Here is a 23,397-nt window from a genome sequence, read left to right on the forward strand (position 1 = left end):
ATATATACTTTATGTAGTAAAAGCTCTAATGGCTCCAGTTTCAGCTCATGTGAACTTATAGAAATGTGAGGAAATATTTTTCAACTCTTCAACAATGACTTTTTTAGTTCATCCTGTATATTTCTGTTCTTACTCTGAATATCACAAAACTAAAAGAATGAAAAGGTAACCTTTTACCTTCAGGGTTTTCTTCCCAAATCCTTCTTTCATCATCCTACCAAAAAAAATGGGAATGCTTAGGTCAGTACTAATCAAATGTTAATGTACATCCGAATAACTGGGCAACCTGGTGAAAATGCTGATGCTGAGTCTGTAGAAATTGGAGTAAGACTCTGCCTTTCTAACAGGCTCCCATATCACATGAAGCTGTTATTCAATGGACCATACTTTCTGTAGCAAGGGTTTGAAACATCTGATCGTATCACTCCCTTGAGTAAATTCTGTAGATAGGCCTCGATAGTTGATGTAGTACTTGATGCCTGTCCTGTCTATAGCCCTAAACTGAATGAAGGGCCATGGAGAGTCAAGATAAGGATGACACACGTAATCACAGGAAGAAATGAGTATAAAGAGGCAACTAGTTCTAATTGAAAGAACAAATCACACAAAAAGAAGAAGGAATGAACAGATAGAACATTATATATCAAGTGGTACTTCTTGCTCACTCTAGATTATAGTATAAAAACATTTTAGAGCTGAAGAGACTTAGAATATGGTCCAAACTTTTTCTTAAGTCCCCAGGTCCTAATGCAACTTGAGAGAGCCTATATTTGATACAGAGTACTAACGTTTCACAAGAAGTGACAAAGGACCCTGAGAATAAATTGATATTAATTCTTTCAGACTATTCTAAGGATAGAAGCTGTTTATTGAATTAGATACAGTAAACTGCTTTGAAATCCTCTCACTTCCATTGCAAACCTTTATTCCAAAACAGCACTAGGTTTTCTCCAGTTGTTTGCAATCCACAGTTTTTCAGAAAAGTGGGTTTCCTGACCATAATCCTAATTTATTCCACTTGCCTCTCTCCACATTCCTTCCTTCCAGCATTCTGGATGCACTATCACCTTTGTCTCTAGCTCCCATTTCTTCTTTTTTGCAGAACAATCTCATTTATCCTTTGACATCAGTTGGCATTATTATCTAATGTCCACACACCAGGCACTCAGTTTTTTCCCAAGTAAAGTATTTTTTCAAACCAAAGTCTTTCTTCAGCAACAGCAGAGTTGCCAAGAAAATAAAATGTTTTCTATATTATCACTTCCTAATATTTCCAGATACTCTTTCTTTCAAAAGTTTTCCCATATATTCTTATAAATATTTAAAAGTTTTGCTTTTCATATTTTACTATTTAATCAACTTCATGTAGACATTATAAAAACTTTGTTTTTTAGAGTAGTTTTGGATTCACAGCAAAATTAAGTGGCAGGTACAGAGATTTCTCATATATACCCTACTCCTACCTATACAAAGCCTCCTCCATGAAAACATCCCCCACCAGAGTGGTATATTTGTTACAACTGATGGACCTACCATAACATTATCGTTCAGAGACCATAGTTCGTATTAAGGTTCACTCTTTGTGTTGTATATTCTAAGGGATTGAAAATATATATATATGTATAATGCTAGATATAGCATTATCTATGTATATCTATATCTATCTATATCTATGTGTATATATATGTATATATATATACACATATATACATATATACATATATATACACACACATATATATATGTATATATGTGTGTGTGTGTATGTGTGTGTATATATATATATATATATATATATATATATATATATATAAATGCTAGATATCCATGCAAACTACTTTCCCTGCCCTAAAGATCCCTGTGCTCTACCTGTTCTTTCATCATGTTCCCCTACCCTCTGGCAACCACTGATCTTTTTACTGTCTCCATAGTTTTGCCTTTTCCAGATTGTCATATAGTTGGAGTCATATAGTATGTAGCCTTTTCAAATTGGCTTCTTTCACTTAGTAATATGCATTTGGGGTTCCACCAAGTATTTTCATACCTGGATAGCTCATTTCTTTTTAGTGCTGGATAATAATCCATTTTCTGGATAGGCTTTAGTTTATTTATCCATTCATCCACTGAAGGACATCTTGATTGTTTCAAAGCATTGGCAACTATGAATAACGCTGCTATAAACATCCCTTGGCGGGTTTTTGTGTGCACATGTTTTCACCTTCTTTGGGTAAATACCAAAGAGCATAATTGCTGGATCATATGGGGAAAAATATGTTTAGTATTGTGAGAAACTGTCAATTGTTTTCCAAAGCTTCTGTGCCATTTTGCATTCTCACCAGCAATGAACAAGAGCTCCTTTTGCTCCATGCCCTCACCAGCATTTTATACTTTGGATTTTGGTCATTCTAATAAGTGCATAGTGTTATATAATTGGCACCTCAATTTGCAGCTCTCTTATATGACGTTCAACATCTTTTCATGTGTTTATTTGCTATCTGTAAATCTTTTTTGGTAACATGTCTGTTAAGTTATTTGGCCCATTTTTTAATCTCACTGTTTGTGCTTTATTATTGAGTTTTAAGTGTTCTTTGAATATTTTTGATAACAGTCCTTTATCTGATATGACTTTTGCAAATGACTTCTGTCAGTCTGTGGCTTGTCCTTTTATCCTCTTTTCATTATCTGTCACAGAGCAGAAACTTTTAATTTTGATGAAGGCCAGCTTATCCATTTTTTTTGTCACAGATTATGCTTTTGATGTTGTATCTAAAAAGTCATCACTAAACCTAAGGTCATCTAGCTTTTCTCCTAAGTTATCTTCTAGAAGTTTTATAGTTTTGCATTTTACATTTAGGTTTGTCATACATTTAGACTTTATTTTTATGAAGAGTGTAAGATTTGTGTCTAAATTCATTTTATTGCATGTGGATGTCCAGTTGTTCCAGCACCATTTGTTGGAAGGATTATTCTTGCTCTCTCATACTACACTTGCTCCTTTGTTAAGGATCAGTTAACTACATTTATGTAGGTCTGTTTCTGGTCTGTGTATTCTGTTCCACCATCTATTTGTCTATCTGTTCACCACTGTTACACTGTCTTGTTTAATGTGGCTCTATAGTATATATTTAAGTTTGGTAGTGTCGATCCTTTAACTTTGTTCTTTTTCAATATTGTGTTGGCTATTCTGGGTCTTTTGCCTCTCCAGGTTGTCAGTTTAGAAGTCAGTTTGTCAGTATCCACAAAATAATTTCCTGGGATTTTGACTGAGATTGAATCAATAGATCAAGTTGAGTAGAACTGGCATCTTGATAATACCAAGTCTTCCTATCCATGAACATGGAATGCGTCTCTGTTTTCTTAGTTCTTTGATTTCTTTCATCAGAGCTTTTTAGTTTTTCTCACATATATCTCGTACATGTTTTAAGATTTATACCTAAGCATTTCATTTTGGGGATGATAAGGTAAATGGTTTTTCAAGTTCATTTGTTCATTGCTGGCATGTAGAAAAGCAGTTGACTTTTGTGTATTAACCTTGTAGCTTGCAATCCTGCTATAATCATTTGTTAGTTTCAGAAGTTCCTTTGTCAGTTCTTTTGGATTTTGTACATAGATGATCATATCTTCTGGGAATGAAAACACTTTTATTTTTTCCTTCCAAGTCTGTGTACCCTTGTTTCTTTTCCTTGTCCTGTTGTATTAAGTAGGACTCCAATACAGTAATGAAAAGTAATAGTGAGATGGGACATTCTTGCTTTGTACCTGATCTTAGTGGGAAGCTTTGAGTTTTTCATCATTAAGTATGATGTTAGCTGTATATTTTTGTAGATATTCTTTGTCAAATTGAGGAAGTTTGTGTGTCTTCCATGTTTATTGAATTTTTATCACGAATGGTTGTTGGATTTTGGTCAAGTGCTTTTCTGCATCTACTGATATGAGCATGTGATTTTTCTTCTTTAGCCTGTTGATGTGATAGATTATATTAATATAATTTCTAATGTTTAACTAGCCTTACATACCTGTGAAAAATCCCACTTGGTCATGGTATATAATTCTGTATATTGTTGGATGTGATTTGCTAATATTTGCTAATATATTGTTGAGGAATTTTCTACCTGTGTTCATGAGAAATATTAGTATTAGGGCAATGCTGGCCTCATGGAAATGACTTAGGAAATTTCCCCTCTGCTTATATCTTTTGAAAGAGATTATAGAAAATTGGTATACTTTCTTCATTACATGCTGGGTAAAATCCACTAGTGAATCTTTTGGAGTCTGTGCTTTCTGTTTTAGAGGGTCATTAATTATTGGTTCAATTTCTTTAATAGATACGGGCCTGTTTATATTATCTATTTCTTCTTAGGGAAATTTGGCAGATTGTGTCCTTCAAGAAATAGGTCTATTTTATTTAGGTTATCAAATTTGTAGGCATAGAAATGTTCATAATACTCCTCTACTATCTTTAAAAAATTTTTTTTAAGTTCATTATTTTTTGAAAGAGACAGAGTGTGAACAGTAGAGGGACAGAGAGAGAGGGAGACACAGAATCCAAAGCAGGTTTCAGGCTCCGAACTGTCACCACAGACCCCTTTGTGGGCCTCAAACTCACAAACCTGAGATCATGACCTGAGCTGAAGTCGGAAGCTAACCCACTGAGCCACCCAGGCGCCCCTCCTTTATTATTTAATGTCCATGAAGTTTGTAGTAGTGTCTCCCTTTTCATTTCTGGTATTAGTAATTAGAATCTTCTCTCTTTTCTTCTTGGTGAGCATGACTATAGGTTTATATTTTTATTTAAAAAATATATTATATTAAAAATTTTTTAATGTTTATTATTTTTTTGAGAGAGAGAGAGAGAGAGAGGGAGAGAGAGAGCATGAGTGAGCACAAGTGGGGAGGGGCAGAAAGAGAGAGGGAGACACAAAATCCCAAGCAGGCTCTGAGCTGTCAGCACAGAGCCCAACGTGGGGTTCAAACTCACAAACTGCAAGATCATGTCCAAACTGAAGTTGGACACCCAAACAACTGAGCCACCTAGGAGCCCCATGAGGCTTATTGATTTCATTGATCTTTTCAAAGAATCATCTTTTGGTTTTGTTGATTTTCTCTTCTGAGTTTCTGTGCTCAATTTCATTTATTTCTGTTGTAATTTTTATTGTCTTTTCTTCTGCCTCATTTGGATTTAATTGGCTCTTCTTTTTCTGATTTTCTAGGTGGAAACTTAGATTACTGGTTTTAAATTTTTCTTCTTTTCTAATATATGCATTCAATGCTCTAAAGTTCCCTCTAATCATTGCTTTTACAATAGTCTTCTGTTACATTTTCTATTTAGCAATTCCTGGAATATTAGAACAATGTTAATATCTAATATAATATTTATGCAGAAACCTTGTTGAATTTATGTTAATTTTTTTTTAAAAAAATTTATAGTTGACACACAATAGTACCTTAGTTTCAGGTGTACAACTTAGTGATTTGGCATGTTTATACTTTATGTTGTGTTCACCACAAGTGTGGCTACCATCTCTTCCATTATATCACTACTGCAGTATTATTGACTGTATTCCTTGTGCTGTGCCTTTTATTCCCATGACTTATTCATTGCATAACAAGAAGACTGTGTCTCCCTCTTCCCTTCATCCATGTTGCCCAACCATCCTTCCCCTCTGGCAACCATCAGTTTGTATTTAAAGGTCTGATTCTGCTTTTTGTTCATTTTTTTTAAGATTTCACTTATGAGTAGAATCATATGGAATTTTTCTTTCTCAGTCTGACTTATTTCACTTACCAGTATACCTACTAGGTCCATCCATATTGTCCTAAATGGCAAAGTCTTGTCCTTTATATGGCTGCATAATATTCCCGTGTGTGTGTGTGTGTGTGTGTGTGTGTGTGTGTGTACGTGCACACCTCCTTTATCCATTCATTTATGAATGGACATCTGGGTTGCTTCCATATCTTGGATATTGTAAATACTGCTACAATAAATATAAGGGTGCATACATCTTTTTTAATCAGGGTTTTCATTTTCTTTGGATAAGTACACAACAGTAAAATTATTTGTTCTTGTGGTATTTTTGTTTTTAATTTTTTGAGGAACCCCCATACTATTTTCCACCATGGCTGTACCAATTTTCCTTCCCACCAACAGTGCATGAGGTTTTCTTGTTCTCCACATCCTTGCCAACACTTGTTATTTTTTGTCATTTTGATAGTTGCCATTCTAACTGGTGGAAGGGGATATCTCATTGTGGTTTTGATTTACATTTCCCTGATGATTACTGATGTTGAGTATGAAAAGATTTTCATGTGTCTGTTGGCCATCTGTGTGTCTTCTTTGGAAAAATGTCTATTCAGCTCCTCTGCCCATATTTTAATCAGATTTTTTTGGTGTTGAGTTATATAAATTCTTTATATATTTTGGATATTAACCCTTGTCAGATATATCATTTGCAAATATTTTCTCCCCTTCATCAGGTTATCTTTTGTTTTGTTGATGGTTCCCTTTCCTGTGTAAATACTTTTTATTTTTATATAGTTCCAATAGTTTATTTTAGTTTTTGTTTCTTTTACCTGAGGAGACAGATCTAGAAAAGTCTTGCTACAGCCAATGTCAGAGAAATTACTACCTGTGTTCTCTTCTAGGACTTTTATTGTTTCAGATCTCAAATTTAGGTCTTTAATCCATTTTGAGTTTATTTGGACGTATGGTATTAAAAAGTGGTTCAGCTCTATTCTTTTACATATGGCTGTCCAGTTTTTCCAACACCATTTATAGAAGACACTGTCTTCCCCATTATATATTTCTGCTACCTTTGTTGTGAATTAATTGACCATTTAATTGTGTTTATTTCTGGGGTGTCTATTCTGTTCTTTTGATCTCTGTGTCTATTTTTTGTGCCAATACCATGCTGTTTTGATTGCTACAGTTTTGTAGTTATCTTGAAATCTACTTTGTGATACATCCAGTTTTGTACTTCTTTCTCAAGATCACTAGTCTTCTGTGGCTCCATACAAATTTTAGTATTATTTTCTCTTGTTTTGTGAAAAATGGTGTTGGTATTTTGACAAGGATTGCATTGAGTCTGTAGATTGCTTTGGGTAATATGAATATTTTAATGATATTAATTATTCCCATCTATGAGCATGGAATATCTTTCCATTTGTTTTTGTCATCTTCAATTTGTTTTTTTTAAAGCAGTTTTAAATGTTTGTTTATTTTGAGAGAGAGCGTGCCCACGAGTGGGGGAGAGACAGAGAGAGAGGGAGACACACAATCCCAAGCAGGCTCTGCAATTGTCAGCACAGAGCCCGGCTTGGGGCTTGAACTCATGAACCATCAGATCATGACCTGAGCCAAAACTAAGGTCAGATATTTAATCTATTGAGCCACCCAGGTATCCTTGTCATCTTCAGTTTCTTTCATCAGTGTTTTATGGTTTTTGAAGTATACTTCTTTCGCCTCTTTCGTTAAGTTTATTCTTACATATTTTATTCTTTTTAGTCCAGTTGTAAATGGTGTTGTTTTTAAAATTTCTCTTTTCTTCTCTTTTGTCATTATTGTATAGAAATGCTACCAATTTCTGGTTATTTATTTTGTTTCCTGTTACTTTACTGCATTTATTTATTATTTCTAGTAGTTGTTTTATGCAGTCTTTAGGATTTTCTTTTTTTTTCCTTTTTTTAAGTTTATTTATTTATTTTGAAAGAGAGCAACCAGTGAAAGGGTAGAGAGAGAGAGGGAGAGAGAGAGAATCCCAAGCAGGTTCTATGCTTAGCAGCACCAACTCACCAACTATGAGATCATAACCTGAGCTGAAACCAAGAGGCAGACAGACACTTCACCAACTAAACCACCCAGGTGCCCCAGGATTCTTTATAGTATAAATGTGTGTCATTTTAATTGTCTGTAGATGTCTATAGTAGAGTTTTCTGAATGGACAATCATATTGTCTGAGACAGAAGTCAGTTTTATATTATTCTTTCCAATACTTAGATCTGTTGTTTGTTTTTGCCTTATTGCCTTGGCTTCAGTACTATCTTAAATAGAAGCAGTGACAATGGGCATTCTTTTCTCATATGTGACCTTAATGAAAATGCTTTTACAAATTCACCATTAAGTAATATGTGTGCAGTGTAATATGGTAGATACACTTTATTTTTTTAAAAAAAAATGTTTAATCAATTAGCATGAGTGAAGGAGGGACAAAGAGAGAGAGAGAATTCAAAGCAGACTCCACACTGTCAGTGCAGAGCCCTACGTGGGGCTTGATCTCGCAAACCATGAGATCATGACCTGAGCTAAAATCAAAAGGTGAACACTTAAGCGACTTGGCTACCCAGGTGTGCCTGGTAGATATACTTTCAAAGTTAATATGCTCAAATATTTTTCTTATCATAAATGAGTGGTTAATTATATTGGATGCATTTACTACATCTGTTAGGATAACCATGGAATTTTTCTCCTTCTTTAATTTAATACAATGATTAAATTAATATATATATATTTTTATCTTGTTTGGTGGTACCCTTGCACTTCTGGAACAAATTGCATTTGGTCTTTTCTTTCATTGTCCTTGTCTAGTTTTGGTTTCAAGGGTATATAAGTCTTATGAGTTGGATGGCTTTCTTTTCTGTTATCTAAGTACTTTGTGTGTGTGTGTGTGTGTGTGTGTGTGTGTGTGTGTGTGTGTGTGTGTGTTGAGAGAAAGGAAGAAAGAGAAGGTGGGGAGAATCTGTTCCTTAAAAGCTTGTTAAAACCACTTTAAAACACTCTAGATCTGTTGTCTTTTTCAGAAGCTAGTGATAGTAAATATGAAAGAATTTTGATAACCAATTTAGTTTTTTAGAGATTACTTATTGCCATTTATTTTCTATGTGTATCTTCTGAGAACTCAGAGGGATACAAAGTAAAGAAAGCAAAAACACTATAGATATCATAGATGCTAAAATGGTATTATGTAGTCTTTGGCATACTCACTAATGTAACACAGAAACAGTCTGTAAACATGAGTTCTTTATTGTGAAGTGTTGGTGGTGTGGGAGTTGGGGAGAATAGGTAATGTTGGTTGCAGGGATACATTACCTATAACTGAAGGTCAGCTTTTACTTTACTTTGGCTTATTCACTGTGACGCATTAACAAAAGTATAGACATAATTATCAATGTCATATGATACAAAGTTTCTTCTACTAAATGCTTAAATACCGAATGAGAAATCTCATACTCAATATTTTTTCCCCTGTGAAAATTAAAACAAGTTTAATTCTTTCTGAAGCCATAAAACCTAGAACCACTGTGCAAGCTAATTTTCTCACTGTCATTATTGTCCTCAAGTCTATAAAAATTGCTACTCTTTTTGCACTTGACTAAAGCTGGCAATGTGAACAAACAGTAGTAAATTAGATGATTGCTTACAGATGTAAGCAAACACAGTCTTGCTCGAAAATTGGAAACATCGAAGAAAGCTTCAAAGCAGCACTATCCATCAGCCATCACAATCAATTGCTGGGGAATTGCTAAGTTCTTACTCTATCTAGCACTGAAGATTTTAAAGACTATTCCAAATGCAAAGAACTGAAACTTTAAGCCTTTTGAAATCTAAGATTCTAAACAATGTTTATCAAACCGTATTTCAGGAACCATCTCCATCAGCACATATGAGCTAGTTTTAAAAATGCAGATTTCTTGACCTACCCCTAGATCCATAGAATCAGAATCTGTTGGGAGCTTCCAAGATACTGCATTTTTAAGGTTTCTGTTACTGTCACCACCACCTTTCAGCGTTTTTGTGTACAGCAAAATATGAGGACGTTTTCCCTAAAGCATATTTAATCACTCATCACAATCATCAACTGAAAGTAATTTATCATATGCTTCTCTAGAGACATTTTCAAAAAGCATAACTTCTACTTGCAGAAAAATTCTTTTTTGTACTAATATGAATTTCATAATTTGATTTCATAAAGTGAGGTACAGTTGTGTTTATCATACTTTTTTTAGAAGGAATATCTGCTGAAGCAAGAATTTGTAATGTATGTTTTAAGAGCAAATGGGAAACTGACAAGTTTTAATAAAAAATATTAATGAATGAAAAAACAGTAATAAGGTTCACTTCAAAATCATTGAGGAAAACTTAAGAGAACACCTAAAGGAACTCTTCTACAATTTGATTTACTGTTAAAACACTTTTAAAAGGACAAATAATCAGGGTAGATGACAATGAGGTAGTTGTGTTGATAATTAAAGTATTTTGATAAATGGATGAAATAATTGAAGTAAAGAGCATGGAGACAATTTCAACAGTCATCTCAGATTAAAGAGAAGAGAGAAAGGATGGGAAGAATGGTGGGGAGACAGTTTAGTTAAAACAAAGAATTGCCAGAACTGCTATAGACATTCATGCATTTAATATGCTGATGACTTTTTCTAATTTATCTAACTGATGCACATTTTATTCTTTATCTGAAGGGAATCTCTTAGTTATAACATTTGTTAGCTACTTTGGAGCCAAACTTCACAGGCCAAAAATAATCGGAACAGGGTGCCTAATCATGGGAGTTGGAACACTGCTCATTGCAATGCCTCAGTTCTTCATGCAGCAGTAAGTCTAAAGCAATTATCTTTTTCTTGATTTAACCAACTGTATTGCTCCCTTTTTATAATTACAATTAATTGTTTAAATTTAAGAAAATCACACATGGCTTAAAGCATGATGATTTATACCTTATTTTCATTATATCCTCTGGGAAAAAATTTAGAATACTTACAAGTTTGCTTAAAATTTAATAATCTGTAAAAAAATTGATATATAGCTATGTATCGATGTCGGCAAAAACTAAAGGGAAATTTCACTATATGTCTTCATTCAAATAATTTATCTGGGGAGACAAAATAAGTAAAAAATGAATGTATTGTGGTAGATGTCAAATGGGTAATGAATGAATGTTTCTGACAATATGCTGGGTCACTTGACTGGCAGATCATTGACTAAGGGTATTTTATCAATTCAAATAGCTATTCAGTGTCCAAATACTTTCTCATAGAACTTTTTCAGTAGGTATAGGTTGTCGGTATCCTTTAACCCTGAAGTCTGCTTTTGGTACTTTTGCTACTAAGTTTGTTAGTACTTGCATACAACTTTAGTAGTTCCAAAGATTTTCCACCATCTTTATATCATTTCACCTTTACCTGTGAAGTAGAAGATCAGTTTGTCTTTTTATTTTAGGACTAATGATCATGACTTAGTCAACTTTTTAAAGGTTAGGTGTCCTGTAATTATAGAACTGGAATCCTAAAACAAGTATTCTGACTTCATGCATATCTATGTTGCCTTCCTTATCCATGGTTACCTATTGCCAACTGAGAGAAGTGACTACCTAGAGGTTTTGAAGCAAGATAATAGTTTTTTAAAATTATATATCAAATAATACTTTGATACTGTTCACTCTAGATCATTGTATCATGACATTTTAGAGCTATAGAGACTTAGGTATGATATAGTACAAACGTTTTCTTGGATTCCCAAGTTACTATATAAATATAGTCAGATTTTTACCTCTGTGGTCAATCTATAAAGATAGTGCACAGAATCCTCTGAGTGGGATCTCTTGTACTTATTTGGATAGCATCCCTGGCCCCTTCATTTTTACTTGGAGAGAGATCGGTGTTTTCAGAACTTCTGCCTACTCTTTGAACACCTATCCGGCCTCCTTTTCATGAGGCAGAAGTTTTCCTTGGATCACTGAGGTTCTACAGAGGTGCCATTTGGAGTCAATGGAAAAACAGCAAGCAAAGGAAAAGGCTGAGGAAATGGATCTTCACTCTGCCTAATCCCTGCTTGATCAATAGCTGTGACACTACTATCTGTCCTAGTCACTGAACCCCCATGTTTGCCACCTGTTTGCCAGGTGGTGGGGGGGTGGGGAAGAATTCCGTTACTTAAAAACATAAAATTAGAAAGTAGTTGCACAGGATAAATAAACCTATGACTCTTGACATAACTCATTCTGCAGTGGGTCTTTTCTGTATGACCTTGGACATGTTACTTAAGCTTTCCAGGCCTCAGTTTATGCATATTAAAAATAGGTATTATAAGTATTAAAAATAATACCTAGCTTATAATATTGCAAATATTAAATGAGATGACACAGGTAAAATGCTTACTAAGTTTCCTCATATATCTAGTAACTGTGTCATTATTCTTATGTATTGTTATGAGACCTTCTTAGATCATTAAGCCACCTGGTTTTAACCAGAGACAAGTAATGGGTTGTCTTCAGATTAATAATTTTGTCACTTCAAGTTAGTGACAAATATAAAACATTCTATTTCCCCTTAATCAAAAGCCAAAACCTCAAGATCACAAAAGTGGTAAATAGCAACAAAGCATTTCCACAGGGATCTTAGTAATTTGAGTAGAATCTTTTAGCAGTCAAGCAAAAGAGGGAGTTCACACATGAATGCCTAGGTTCTTACATAATTGCAAATTTTAGATGCCAAGTGAATGTTGACTTTACTAGTATTTGAATTTTTCCAGTAAAAGAAGTAAAATTTTCTAGTAAAAGATTTTTCTTTTTTCTAGTAAAAGAAAATCAGAAAAAGACCAGCCAGGCAGCCAGGCTAGGGTTATCAAAGGTTGCCAAAGGGTCAAAGACAAATTATTAGACACTACTTTTTTGTATGTTTAAAGTTATATTTGTTTATTTATTATTTAGTGTCTGCATTGGCCTGGTACTGTGCCATGTAATGGGGCTACTTCAGTGAGAAAAAAACAAAATGAAATTAAACAAAAATATATGTGCACAATTTTTACCCATGAAGTTTACTATCTACTAAGGGTTATTATAATAACTTCTTTTTAACTTTTCACAGTATTATTTGGACAATTGTCCAAATGTCATTTTGATCTCCAAGAGACCACTGTACTCTTCTGCCTAGCAGAAATACTTTTGATTTCCAGCAAAACATAACACTGATCATGGATATCAATTATTGAGGGGCTACCATGAACAGACTGTGTTTAGCTTTATGTGTGTGAGCTCACCTGAATCATGAGTTTAAAAAGTATATATTGGTGGTTTTTCTAGGTAATGCAGATAGAGTAGAGACAAAAAATCTCTGTTCTCTTGGATCTTAGGAGGAGGAGACAGATAATAAAGAAATAAATAATGATACAGTATTCCAGATAATGTTAAGTGCTATATAGAAAAATAACCTTCTGAAGACACATAAGGAGTATGTTGCGGGGAGGAAGGGTTGCAGTTTAAAGTAGGGTTATGAGGGGATGGCTCACCCATATGATGACCCTTGGGAAAGACTGAAAGAGATGAAGGAGAGAGCCATGCAGACACCTGGGGAAGAAAGCTTCTGTGCTGATTGAATAATGAATATAAAGTTCCTGCAGCAGGAGGAAATCTGGCATGTGGGTAAACAGCAGGGAGGCCTGTGTGGCTGAAGTAGGACAAGCAAGGGGAAAATGTAAGGGGGAATAGCAGAGGCTGTCAAGGTTGTTTCTCAAACTTTGGTGGACATTTGTGTCACCTGAAGCTCTTGGTAGAATAAAGATTCTGATTTAGTAGTTCTTCGATAGGGTTTGAGATTCAGCTGATGCTGTTGGTCTGCAGACTTAACCTTGAATAGTAAGGTTGCACACAATTGCAACTTCAGCTTCTTCTTGGGATGAGTTGGGAAGCTGGTGGAGAGCTTTGAGCAGAATGGCATGATCTCACTTACATTTTTTAAGGGCCATGCAGACTCCTGCTTGGAAAAATAACTCTGGTGAGGGAAATGTGGGAGTAGGAAGACTATTTAGATGGCTACTGTAGAACTTCATGTCTCTGAATCAAGATTGTTTCAGAGTCTGAATCCAGGTCAGGAACTAAAATCCCTGGTTTAAAAGCATTTAAACCACTGGTCCCCTGTGAAATTACTTCTCTGTCTCCTTATCCAACAGAACCTAAATTGTACAGAGTACATGGATACGCCTACTTTACCACCAAAAATATTGAAATTTGAAAAGGTTAATTGATTTTTCTAGAGTGTCATATCTAGTAATTAGTGGCAAAGGAGACACTTGCATAAATTACATTTATTCAGAATCTAAATAATTGTTATGCTAAACAGTTTCATTTTGATAGAATGAATTAGGAAAGCTCAAATAATTTAAAATTTTAAAAATTCTACATAATCATGATTGACATTAATTTTAAGAGCTCTAAGGCACTATAACAGTCCGTGGTACCTCTGGAATTATTAAAGAAAGAAAATTATATTTATCACGATTTTAATGCTGAATGTTCTCTTGGGTAGCTGAGAATCGACAAATAGTTATCCTCATTAAGTGATTTTTAAACTATTTTGGCCAGAGAACCATATGATAAAAGTAACAACAACTCTGAACTTCTTTCCTTAAATACTAATATACATACAAAAATGTTACTTTTTCTGTAAGGTTCATGGACCTAGCGAGGTATAGATTATGCAAAACTGATATAAGGTGACCCATCTATTAGTCTATATATTTTAATACCTCAATACATGTTTTACTTACATGGCTGAGTAGGTTGTTATTACTAATATTATAAATACATTACTCTGATTCCTAGTCTTTAGTCATATGGTACCTGAACAAAAAGAGAACCATGATGACGTTGAGAAAAAGATAATGTTGTGATGTCCTTTTATCAGGTACCTCTTTTTGGAGAGTGCAGTGGACAGAGAAATTGTCTCATGAAGGATAATTTGAGAGGGAGCATGGCTGGGGAACTGAAGATAGAATTATCACAGTGTTTCCATTCAGCCTTGGCTCTTCAATCCAGCTGCCATTGTAACCATACATCAGAGGAAAGAATGGCATTAGAAATAACTTCGAGCCCTAACAATAAACTCTAGAGAAAAGTGATACCATCCAGATAAACAGTTCAAAATCCCCTTTTATCAGGGGAGAGGAATATGGCAGCAAAATAGGCAGACCCTAGGCTCACCTCATCCCATGAACACAGCTACTATCAAATTCTCCTAAATACCCCAGAAACCAACTTGAAGACTGACAGAACAAACTCCACAGCTAACGAGAGAGAAGAGGCCACATCGAAGAAGGTAGGAAATGCAGATTTGGTATAGGGGAGAAATAGGTCACAGGTGCTGCAGAAGGGAGGGTGCTGTGGTCACAGAGAAGGGCACGAGAGAGAAGAGCACACAGGGGAATGCACAAGGAGAAAGTTTCTCCAAAGTTACTCACTTGGAAAACAAGAGAGGTTGAACTTCATCTGTTCTTGCAACCAGCGGGGCATAAAGTTTAGAGTTTAAAGGTCAGCAGACCTGGCGGATAGAGCCCAGAGGGCACTGTGCTGCTCCTGGAGAGAAGGCTGACAAACAAGCCAGGGGCATACAGCATGGAGACAGCAATCTGAAGAGTACCTGAAGCACACAGGGGTGAGATTATTTGCTCTTCTTGGTTATCTTGAAGCATATTCCAGAGAGATCGCATTCACAGAGATGCCTCTTGGAACAAAGGAGCTGGTACCATTCCCCTTCCCCACTGTTCCTCAGCATAAGCACAGAGCCATCTGCTGGAAGCAGCACAGCACCAACACTAACTTCCTAACTTGCTTATACCAAGCTCCACACCCCTGTGCTCTGGCAGGACTGCTCTTCTCTGTCAAGCTTCCATCAGTTCCAGTGCAGCAGGCTCCATCCTCTGAAGATGAGCATAAACCTCTGCCCATACCATGTCTCCCAACCAGAGTTCTCCAGGGCCTTGGCTCTGGTGGAAGTGGTATCATGTCTCATTTCATGACCAAACCAAGCACATCTAATTAAAACTCACCACATTCAGGCCAGGGAGCAAACACTGCCCGCAGCAGACAACAAAAGCCTCTGAGGACAACCGGCCTGAAGGATAGATTAGCTAAAACAAAACAGCAAAGCGCATGCAGCACATACCTGAGACACCCCCTGAAGCACCAGGCCCTGGACACTTCATGACCTCTTCATAAAGTCATTACTTTCAAGCACAGGAGACATAGTTGGCTTTTCTAACACAGAGAAGAAGGCAGAGACTTAGGCAAAATGCAAAGATGGAGGAATTTATCCCAAATGAGAGCACAAGATAAGGCCATAGCCAGAGATCTAGGTGAAACAGTTTTAAGTAACACACCTGATAGAGAATGACAATAGAAGAAATCAGTGAGACCCTTACTACAGAGATAACAGAGTTGAAAAAGAAAAATGAAGAGTGCAATAAACAAGATTGGAAACAGGCTTGATGAAATAATCAGCATTCTGGAAGAAGCCCAGGAATGAATTAGTGACCTAGAAAGCAAAATAATGGAAAATAATGAGACTAAACAAAAGAGAGAAAGAATTATGGAACACGAGAATAGATATAGGGAACTCAGTAACTCCATCAAATGTAAAAACATTCATATTGTAGGAGTCCTAGAAGAAGAGAGAGAAAAGGGTGCAGAAAATTTGAGGAAAATAATAGCTGAAACCTAGGGAAGGAAACAGACATCCAGATCCAGGAGGCACAGAGAACTCCCATCAAAATCAACAAAAGCAGGCCAACAATCAGACATATTGTAATTAAATTTGCAAAATATAGTGATAAAGAAACTAAAGGCAGAATGTCAAAATAAGTCCTTAACTTATACAGGAAGACCCCGTAAGGCTAGTTGCAAATTTCTCAACAGAAACTTGGCAAGCTAGAAGGGAGCAGCATGATATATTCAAAGTGCTGGAATGGGGAAGACTGCAACCAAGAATACTCTGTTCAGCAAGGTTATCATTCAGAATAGAAGGAGAGATAAAGAGTTTCCCAGACAAACGAAAACTAAAGGAGTTTGTGACCACTAAACCAGCCCTGCAAGAAATATTAATGGGGAATCCTTGAGTGCAAAGGAGAGACCAAATGTGACAAAGACAAGATCAGAAAAATCTGCAGAAACAATGACAAAACAAATAATAAAATGGCAGTAAATACATATCTATCAATAATTACTCTGAATATAAATGGACTAACCAATAAAAGACATAGGGTGTCAGAATGTATAAAAAAAAAAAAAAACACAAGACCTATCTGTGTGCTGCCTAGAAGAGACTCATTTTAGACCTAAAGACACCTGCAGATTGAAAGTGAAGGGATGGAGAAACATTTAACATGCAAATGGATTTGACATACAAGTCAAAAGCCAGAGTAGCAATACTTATATCCGACAAACTGGACTTTAAAACAAAGACTGTAACAAGACACAAAGAAGGGCACTGTCTCATAATAAAGGGGACAATCCAACAAGATCTAACAATTGTTAAGTATTTATGCAACCAACATTGGAGCACCCAAATATATAAAATAAATAAAAACAAAAATAAAGGAACTAATTGATGATAATACAATAAGAGTAAGGAACTTTAACACCCCACTTACGTCAATGGGCAGATCATCTAAGCAGAAAATCAACAAGGAAAAAGTGACTTTGAATGACATGCTGAACCAGATGGACTTAGACATATTCAGAACATCTCATCCTAAAAGAGCAGAATACACATTATTTTCAAGTGCACATAGGACATTCTCCAGAATAGATCTCATATTAGGTCACAAGTCAGACCTCAACAAGTACAAAGGATTAAAATCATACCATGCACCTTTTCTGACCATAACACTATGAAAGTAAAAGCCAACCACTAGAGAAAATTTGAAAAGACCACAAATACATGAAGGTTAAACAACATGCTAGTAAACAATGAATGAGTCAACCAGGAAACTAAAAAAGAAATAAAAATACATGGAAAAAATGAAAATGAAAACATGATGGTCCAAAACCTTTGGATGCAGCAAAACATTTTTTTAATTTTTTTAATGTTTGTTTATATTTGAGAGAGAAACAGAGCACAAGTGGGGAAGGAGCAGAGAGTGAGGGAGACACAGAATCTGAAGCAGGCTCTAGGCTCTGAGCTGTCTGCACAGAACCCGAAGCTAGACTCAAACTCATGAACTGTGAGATCATGACATGTGAAATCATGACATGAGCCAAAGTCAGATGCTTAACCAACTAAGCCACCCAGGCACCCCGCAGCAAAAGCTATTCTAAGAGGGAAGTATATAGTGATACAGACCTACTTCAAGAAGCAAGAAAAATCTCAACAACCTAACCTTATACCTAAAGCTAGAAAAAAGAACAACAAATGAAATCTAAAGCCATCAGAAGGAGGGAAATAAATATTAGAGCAGAAATAAATGATACAGAAACTAAAGAAAAAGAAAAAGAAAAACAAAACAAAACAACAAACAATAGAACCAGATCAATGAAAACAGGAACTGTTTCTTTGAAAATATTAATAAAATTGATAAACCACTAGCCAGACTTATCAAAAAGAAAAGAGAAAGATCCCAAATAATCACAAATGCGAGAAGACAAATAACAAATAACACCATAGAAATATTAAAATTATAAGAGAATATTATAAAAACTATATGCCAACAAATTGGACAACCTAGAAGAAATGGATAAATTCCTAGAAACATATAAACTACCAAAACTGAAACCGGAAGAAATAGAAAACTTGAATAGACCTATAATCAGCAAAGATATTGAATCAGTAATCAAAACCCCCCCCCAAAACAAAAGTCCAGATGCCTTCACAGGGGAGTTCTACCAAACATTTAAAGAAGAGCTAATATCTATTCTTCTCAAACTATTCCAAAAAACAGAAAAGGAAGGGGAACTTCCAAATTCACTCTATGAGACCAACATTACCCTGATACCAAAACCAGATAAAGACTCCACTAATAAAGAGAACTATAGACCAATACCTCATGTACATAGACACAAAAGTTCTCAAGAAAATACTAGCAAACCAAATCCAACAATACATTAAAAAAATCATTCACCACGATGAAGTAGGGTCAAAGGTGGTTCAATATTCATAAATCAATAAATGTGATATACCACATTAATAAAAGGAAGGATAAGAGCCATATGATTATTACAATAGATGCAAAAAAAGCATTTGAAAAAGTACAAATCTATTCATAAAAATGTTTTTTCAACAAAGTAGATTTGGAGGGAACAAACCTAAACATAATAAAGGCCATATGTGAAAAACGCACAGCTAATATCCTCAATGGGAAAAAACTGACAGCTTTTCCTCTATGGTCAGGAACAAAAAAGGAATGTCCTCTGTCACCAGTTTTATTCAATATGATACTGGAACTCCTAGCCACAGCAATCAGGCAACAAAAAGAAAAGGTATCCAAATCAGCAGGGAAGAAGTCAAATTTTCACTATCTGCTGGTGACATGATACTCTATATAGAAAATCTGAAAGACTCCACCAAAAAAAAAAAAAACCTGTGAGAACTGATAAATTCACCAAAGTCACAGGAGACAAAATCAATGTACAGAAATATTTTGCATTTCTATACACCAATGAAGAAGCAACGGAAAGAGAAATTAAGGAATCAGTCCCATTTACAACTACATCAAACCCAATAAGATACCTAGGAATAAACCTAAACAAAGAGATCTATACTCTAAAAACTATAAAACTCAGGAAAGAAATTGAAGATGACACAAAGAAATAGACATTCCATGCTCATCGATTGGAATGTCTATATTACCCAAAACAATCTGCAGATTTAATGCAATCTTTATCAAAATACCAACAGCAGTTTTCACAGAGCTAGAACAAAGAATCCTAAAATTTGTATGGAACCACAAAAGACTCCAAATATCGAAAACCATCTTGAAAAAGCAAAGCAAAGCTGGAGGAATCACAGTTCTGGGCTTCATGTTATATTGCAAAGCTGTAGCAATTATGACAGTATGGAACTAGCACAAAAACAGACATATAGGTCAATGAAGCAGAATAGAAAACCCATAAATGAACCCACAACTATATGGTCAACCAATCTTTGACAAAGAAGGAAAGAATATCCATTGGGGAAAAAAAAGTCTCTTCAATAAATGGTGTTGGGAAAACTGGACAGCAATATGCAAAAGAAAGAAACCAGACCACTTTCTCACACCATACCCAAAAGTCAAAATGGATTAAAAACCTAAATGTGAGACCTTAAACCAGAAAAATCCTAGAGGAGAACCCAACCAGTAAACAATTTGGCGTCAGAAGTACCAAGTTCTGGGACACCTGGGTGGCTCAGTCGGGTAAGCATCCGACTTTGGCTCAGGTCATTGTCTCACCTTTCCTGAGTTCAAGCCCTGAATCGGGGTCTGCGCTGACAGCTCAAAGCCTGTAGCCTGCTTCAGATTCTGTGACTCCTTCTCTCTCTGCCCCTCCCCTGCTCTCTCTCTCTCTCAAAAATAAATAGACATTTTTTAAAAAGTACCAACTTGTTTCTAGGTATGTCTCTTGAAGCAAGGGAAACAAAAGCAGAAATAAACTATTGATATTTCAGCAAAATAAAAAGCTTCTGCACAGTGAAGGAACCAATCAACAAAATTAAAAGGCAGCCTATAGGATGGAAAAAAATATTTGCAAATGACATATCTGATAAAGGGTTAGTACCTAAAATCTCTAAAGAACCTATAAAACTCAACACTCCAAAATGAATAATCCAATTAAAAATTTAAAAATCCAATAAAAAAGACATGAAGAGACATTTTCCCAAAGAAGACATCCGGATGACCAATAGTCTTATGAAAAGATGCTTAATACCACTTATTATCGGGCAAATGCAAATCAAAACTACAGTGAGATATCACCTCACACCTGTCACAATGGCTAAAATCAACAACCCAAGAAACAACAGGTGTTGGCAAGGATGTGGAGAAAGGGGAACCCTCTTGCACTGTTGGTGGCAGTGCAAAGTAGTGCAGCCACTGTGGAAAACTGTATGAAGTTTCCTCAAAAAGTTAAAAAGAGAACTACCTTATGATCCAGCAGTTGCGCCACTAGGTATTTACCCAAAGAATACAAAAATACTTATGTAAAAGGATACATGCACCCTGATGTTCATAACAGCATTATCCATAGTAGCCAAATTAAGGAAACAGCCCAAGTGTCTGTTGACAGATGGATAAGGAATAAGTGCCATATGTTATTATTATATAATATTATATAATATATATGACATATATTTTTGGTGGAATATTTTTCAGTCATAAAGAATGAAATCTTGCCATTTACAATGACATGGATGGAGCTAGAGAATATTATGCTAAGTGAAATAACTCAAAGAAATACCACATACTTTCATTCACATGGAATTTAAAAAGCAAAACAGATGAGCAAAAAAGGAGAGAGAGAGAGGCCAAGAAACACTATTGAGAACAAACTGATAGATACCAGAAAGGAGGTGGGTAGGGGAATGAGTTAAATAGGTGATTGGGATTAAGGAGTGCACTTGTCATGATAAGCATCAGGTATTGCATGGAAGTGTTGAGTCACTATATCGTATACCTGTAACTAATATTACACTAGATGTTAACTAACTTGAATTTTAAAAGTTTTTGTTAATTTTTTAATGTTTATTCATTTTTGAAAGAGAGAGCACAAGCAGGGGTGGGGCAGATAGAGAGGGGGACACAGAATCTGAAGCACGCTCCAGGCTCTGAGCTGTGAGCACAGAGCCCGACGCAGGGCTTGAACTCATGAACCACGAGATCATGACCTGAGCCAAAGTTGGACGCTCAACCGACTGAGCCTCTCAGGCGCCCCTGGAGTTTAAAAAGTTAAAAAAAAACCTACACATCATCATCAATTCTCTAGAATCAGCAATGCAGTTGTTCTACTAAATTTACAACTCTAAATATAGCATGCAATACCATAGTTTTTAAATTATTGCTTTTCCTCTGACTTGGAGATAGTCATGATTTTATCAAACATTGGATATTTTTTCACCAGGGGAATAGGTGATTTATAGTCATTATTTTTACATTAAAATGAACCCTTATGAATAATTCTTACTTTTATTTTCTTTTACTACACTAACTGGTTGAGATATGGTGTAATACCTGTAAATGAGACTTTCTGGTTATCTCTTCAGGACATCTGCTGTTAAGTGCTGGTTTGGTTTAGTGATTCAGACCAAAGGGTAGTGCAAACTCAAACAGGTTCCATAATAAGTCATGTAGTGTACATTTAATATTTTTAGTATGATGTTAAATGAGTCTGTAGTGAAGAAAACATTCTTTTTTTACAGGTACAGATATGAAAAGTATTCTCCTTTCTCTAATTCCACTCTGAGCATCTCTCCATGTCTCCTGGAGTCAGACAATCAATTACCTATCTCAATTATAGAAAAATCACAATCCAAAAGAAGTGATGGTAAGATGATTTTGTTTACTTGACTAAGATAGCTTTTTATAAAGACTTTATATTGCTTTAGTATGGGCAAAAAATTTATGTGATGTTTTTCTCTTAAAAGCTTTACTACTTAAATTGAGATACTATAGTGCCATAAAAATTCCTAGAATATAAAGCAGTATATGATGAGATCTGAAGAAAACATGGAAAGAGCATTAATTGCTGGCGACTGGGAAAAGTTTCCCATGGTTCCAAATAAGGTGGGCCATGAATTAGGATAAAACTAGTTTAGCACATATTAATCTCAGTCCAGTGTTCAGATATGAAAGAAATATATTCTTCCCCAGATCTCAATTTAACTTCTGTGTTCAGCCCCTTTCCATCAGAATGGGATAAATTGAATCTCATTCAATTTGTCCCTAACCTTACCTTTTTCCCCAGGGGTTGCTTATATTCTAGGGAGCTTACATAATAGCAAAGAGGGAAGTTGTGGGAGGGGCCTCTTGGTGTTATTGGTCCCTTGTCAACTTAGGTATTTAAAATCCCTCTGGCCACAATATTTGGTCATACATGTCACTTTAGGGCCATCCCATGTCTACCTTTATGTCCTTTTTTAGCACAGAAGCTCTTCCTGATGCAGATGTGACAGTCTTGGAAACTTGGGAATAATTGTTTTCCACACAACACAGGATGCAAGGAATTTTGTCAGGATGTCTAGAATTCCATATGGCTGATGCACATTGCATAGCAATGCTTTGTGTGAGCACCCTTGGGAACATGGAAATCATCTCTTAGAAAGCTTTTGAGGAGCCAAAAGCAGGACGCTTAGCCACACTGTTCTACATATGTAGCCATCTTGTCTTTTGGGTTTTGCTACCTCCCTGGCTCTACCATGGTGGCCCAGGTTCTTCCTGCTAGGGAATCCACAAATCTCCCCTCAGGTGTTTGCTATGTCTCCGGGATGAGCTCAAATGCCCTGTCTCCACTGCCCTTGAGCATTGACATGCTCGACGCTTCCTCCTCCACTCCCACCCCACTCCCTGCTCCTAGCCCACAGATTGCTGTATAGGCAGTGTGGAAGCTCCTCTTTTCTATACCTGCTACTCATGCAAATCTTTTATCTATACCATAA

The 23,397-nt window shown here is 35.7% G+C and overlaps 1 protein-coding gene across 12 annotated transcripts in view; it reads left to right on the forward strand.

The window, feature by feature from the left end:
* SLCO1C1 (solute carrier organic anion transporter family member 1C1) overlaps window positions 1–23,397 on the forward strand; it is an 84,497-nt gene that overhangs the window by 9,274 nt on the left and 51,826 nt on the right. For all 12 annotated transcript variants that reach the window (XR_008300156.1, XM_053225919.1, XM_053225925.1 and 9 more), the window contains 2 exons: window positions 10,468–10,600; window positions 22,162–22,286. Coding sequence is in view for 11 of the 12 variants with exons in the window: in XM_053225919.1 (XP_053081894.1) it covers window positions 10,468–10,600; window positions 22,162–22,286 (258 nt within the window). In the remaining variant the exon portion in view is untranslated. The remainder of the gene's footprint in view (window positions 1–10,467; window positions 10,601–22,161; window positions 22,287–23,397) is intronic.

The sequence above is a fragment of the Acinonyx jubatus genome, chromosome B4 (genome assembly GCF_027475565.1).
Source record: "Acinonyx jubatus isolate Ajub_Pintada_27869175 chromosome B4, VMU_Ajub_asm_v1.0, whole genome shotgun sequence".
In the NCBI taxonomy this organism is placed as follows: Eukaryota; Metazoa; Chordata; class Mammalia; order Carnivora; family Felidae; genus Acinonyx; species Acinonyx jubatus.